The following is a 3,499-nucleotide window of genomic DNA, read 5'->3' on the forward strand; positions in this document are numbered from 1 at the left end:
CATCGCATCCATTTATCTTTGAACTGTGTGAAAACATCGCATCCATTTATCTTTGAACAGTGTGAAAACATAATTATAGTAATTATATTTGAACTGTGTGAAAACATCGCATCCATTTATCTTTGAACTGTGTGAAAACATCGCATCCATTTATCTTTGAACTGTGTGAAAACATCGCATCCATTTATCTTTGAACAGTGTAAAAACATCGCAGCCATTTTTCTTTGAACTGTGTGAAAACATTGCATCCATTTATCTTTGAACTGTGTGAAAACATAATTATAGTAATTATCTTTACACAACGACTTACTTGGTTTTCATTTATGAACCAGCGAAGAAATGCAGGAGTCTTAGAAGTGGTCGAAGAACAGTTGACATCGACAACATCATTGATTCGATAAGCGGAATATCCACCTGTGATTATGGGACCTTTATTGGAGCCTGCAGGGTCACACACAAAAAAAGAAAACCTAATACTTGTTGTAATTAAGTTAATATATTTTTATATCTATCTCAAGGTTGTTCAACCATTGACCGAAAAAGTACGTCTAATTGTGACTTTTTTTTAGATAAATTTAGTTCAGCTAATATATCATTCCTCTGTATTGGTTAAAAATTCCTTTTTAGAGCAATAACTATAGTGTATAGCAGTTCAATTAAAGTTTATATTGCATTAATAGCCCAGCATGGCCAGGTGCGTGTTTGCTGTGACCTGCCTGGATCCAGCGACTTGCAATCTGAGGGTCGCGGGTTCGAATCCCCGTCACACCAAACATGCTCGCCCTTTCAGCCGTGGGGGCGTTATAATGTGACGGTCAATCCCACTATTCGTTGGTAAAAGAGTAGCCCAAGAGTTGGCGGTGGGGGTTGATGACTAGCTGCCTTCCCTCTAGTCTTACACTGCTAAATTAGGGACGGCTAGCGCAGATAGCCCTCGTGTAGCTTTGCGCGTAATTCAAAAACAAAACAAACATTGCATTAATACGTGGCTCATCGATAAGTCCGAGGGCTTATGACGCTAAAAACGGGGGTACGACACTCAAGATGGGTAGAACAAAGATAATTAATTGTCTAATTGAATAATTGTGTGACAAAATGCTTTTTCTTTTGTTAGGCTTGACACCAACCCTTGAATTTTAAAATATTAAGTTAGAGACAAAATGGTTCCGTTCGATCGGGTGGTTTTAATCTCAAACAGACTTGTGATTATATTACAATTAGATTATAAGGCTCAAAAGAAAATAATAGATAAGTTAGAAAAAACATTCGATGCTTTTTTGTGTGTGGGTGTTTTTACAAATTATTAAAACCAAACAGAAAGTTATTTCACATAATAAATCCTTTTGTTCTATAATAGTTAGGGCGTTCGACTCGCAATCTTTCACCGAACTTGCTCGTCCTTTATCCGCGGGGACGTTATAATGTGGCAGTCAATCCCACTATTCGTTGGTAAAAGAGTAACTCAAGCGTTGGCAGTGGGTGGTGTTGAGTAGTTGCTTTCCCTCTAGTCTATTACTTCAGGGTACTAAGAATAAAGTTTTTAATAAAAGGCATTTAGGTATAGAGATTAGTAAACCTAAAGAAAAGTTTATACGTCTTGTAATGGCTCCTTTTACAAATATACATATTAATATTTTATTTGCTAATACACAATTAAAAAATAATACATAAGAAAAAGTGAATGGAACTTTCAGTGATAATAAAATTATTTTATCAAAAGGAGAACCAAAAAATTTCAATAATATATTGAATAAGTTCAACAAAAAATATTTTTTTTAAAGAAAGAAAGAATTGTGGTTTTTTATGTAAAAATCCCCCCCCCCCAAAAAAAATTAAGTAATTTATTTAATTGCAATTCTAGAAAAGTGTAGATTGTAGTGAATTCTATGTTGGTGAAACAGATAATTTAAGATTTAGGATGATTCTACATAAATTCCATGTTTAAAATCCCGAAAAAAACCTAGTATATGGCAGCAAACATTTTAATGAATTTATTTTGAGCAAATTTAAACTCCTGAAAGATCCAAAAGTGTCCCTTTGTTGGACACGTAATATTAAACATAAAATATTAATTTTCGGAAATATTTCATACATTTTTGGCGCCACTTTAGACAGAGAAGAGTAAAGGGCAGAAGCAACTGAGTAAAATTAATTGTATTTTTACTGATTTTGTACAATAACAGGAGAAAGTATAATTAAAATCAAGTGTTAGTCAAACGAAACTGATAAAAGGATATATAAAAGGAGGAAAAGTTTATTTTATAAACTTAAACAAATATCTTTTTTTTAGTTATTGCAATGCACTTAACTTATATAAAGACAGTATTTTACGTTTGTACATTCAGAAAAGTATTTATTTAATTCAGATTATTCATGTTTAGTTGAAGAGTGAAAATTAAAGTTTTCATTATAAATTATCTGTAAAATATATCCTGAAGATTGACATTGAAATCACGAAACCGGTAGTCGATAATATAGAAGAGTTTAAGATTGTAGATAACCAAAGATGTATATAACTAAACATTCTGAAAATTGAAACTTTACAAGTGTTTCCGTGACCAACTTTATTAGATTATTGAAGTTTATATAATTAGCCAAGGCACGTAATGGTAAAAGTAATCTGACAAAAGAAATGTTTTTATTAAATACCGATGTTTCTGTTGTCGAGAAAAACTCAATAACTGAGGTTATAAAAGTTATTAATATTGGCTTGTTGGTAATTCAACTGAACTAAATCGTGTTTTTTTTTTAATCACATAACCTCTGAGAAATCTTCGTAGAACATATATATGCTGGAGTTAACATTACCTAAACTTGGGTAAGGGCTTGAAGGCGAAACACCGCCGCCTATGATAATTTCCTCACTGCTCAAGGAGTAGTTGTTTGAAATAATAGCTGAACATCTCAGAGTTAGGGTATCTCGTATGAAGTGCTCAGGTGTGACCTCAAAATAAAGGCCTAGCATAGAACTAATGAGGCCACCAATGCGTTCGCTCTCTGGATAGGCGGTTAAAAAGTCTTCGGGAGGCTACGAAATATAAACAAGACAAATGTATTTTAAAACACATACATACAACACACGTTACACTAACGAAACGCATTTTTGAGTGACATATTTATAGACTAGAAGGTTGAGGATGCCAAACAAAAATGCTACGAAACGTTAAAGCGACTGAATAAGGACTGATAAATATGTATATGCTAATGTTTTATTTATTGTCAAAGAGTGGTTGAGGTTATTCAGTCAGATGTAGATGTCATACTTTATCTTGTCGCTCTGTACATTATAATATTAATTATATAAAACTCACATTAGCTAAGGATAACCACAATAAATAATAATATGAAACAAAAGATTACTTCAGAACAATAAAACATCATGCAATGAGAGATGGTAACAATAATAATTATCTAACCATGGTAACAATAGTGCTTATCTAACTATGGTAACAATAATAATTATCTAACCATGGTAACAATAGTGCTTATCTAACCATGG

General features: G+C 32.7%; 1 protein-coding gene across 1 annotated transcript in view; it reads right to left on the reverse strand.

The window, feature by feature from the left end:
• Positions 1–3,499, reverse strand: part of LOC106471194 — a 69,427-nt gene that overhangs the window by 7,097 nt on the left and 58,831 nt on the right. Inside the window, exons 5-6 of the mRNA XM_022399819.1 lie at positions 2,809–3,028; positions 311–441 (exon numbers count right to left, since the gene is read on the reverse strand). Of these exons, the coding sequence (XP_022255527.1) occupies positions 311–441; positions 2,809–3,028 (351 nt within the window). The remainder of the gene's footprint in view (positions 1–310; positions 442–2,808; positions 3,029–3,499) is intronic.

The sequence above is a fragment of the Limulus polyphemus genome, unplaced genomic scaffold (genome assembly GCF_000517525.1).
Source record: "Limulus polyphemus unplaced genomic scaffold, Limulus_polyphemus-2.1.2 Scaffold4465, whole genome shotgun sequence".
NCBI classification, from domain to species: Eukaryota; Metazoa; Arthropoda; class Merostomata; order Xiphosura; family Limulidae; genus Limulus; species Limulus polyphemus.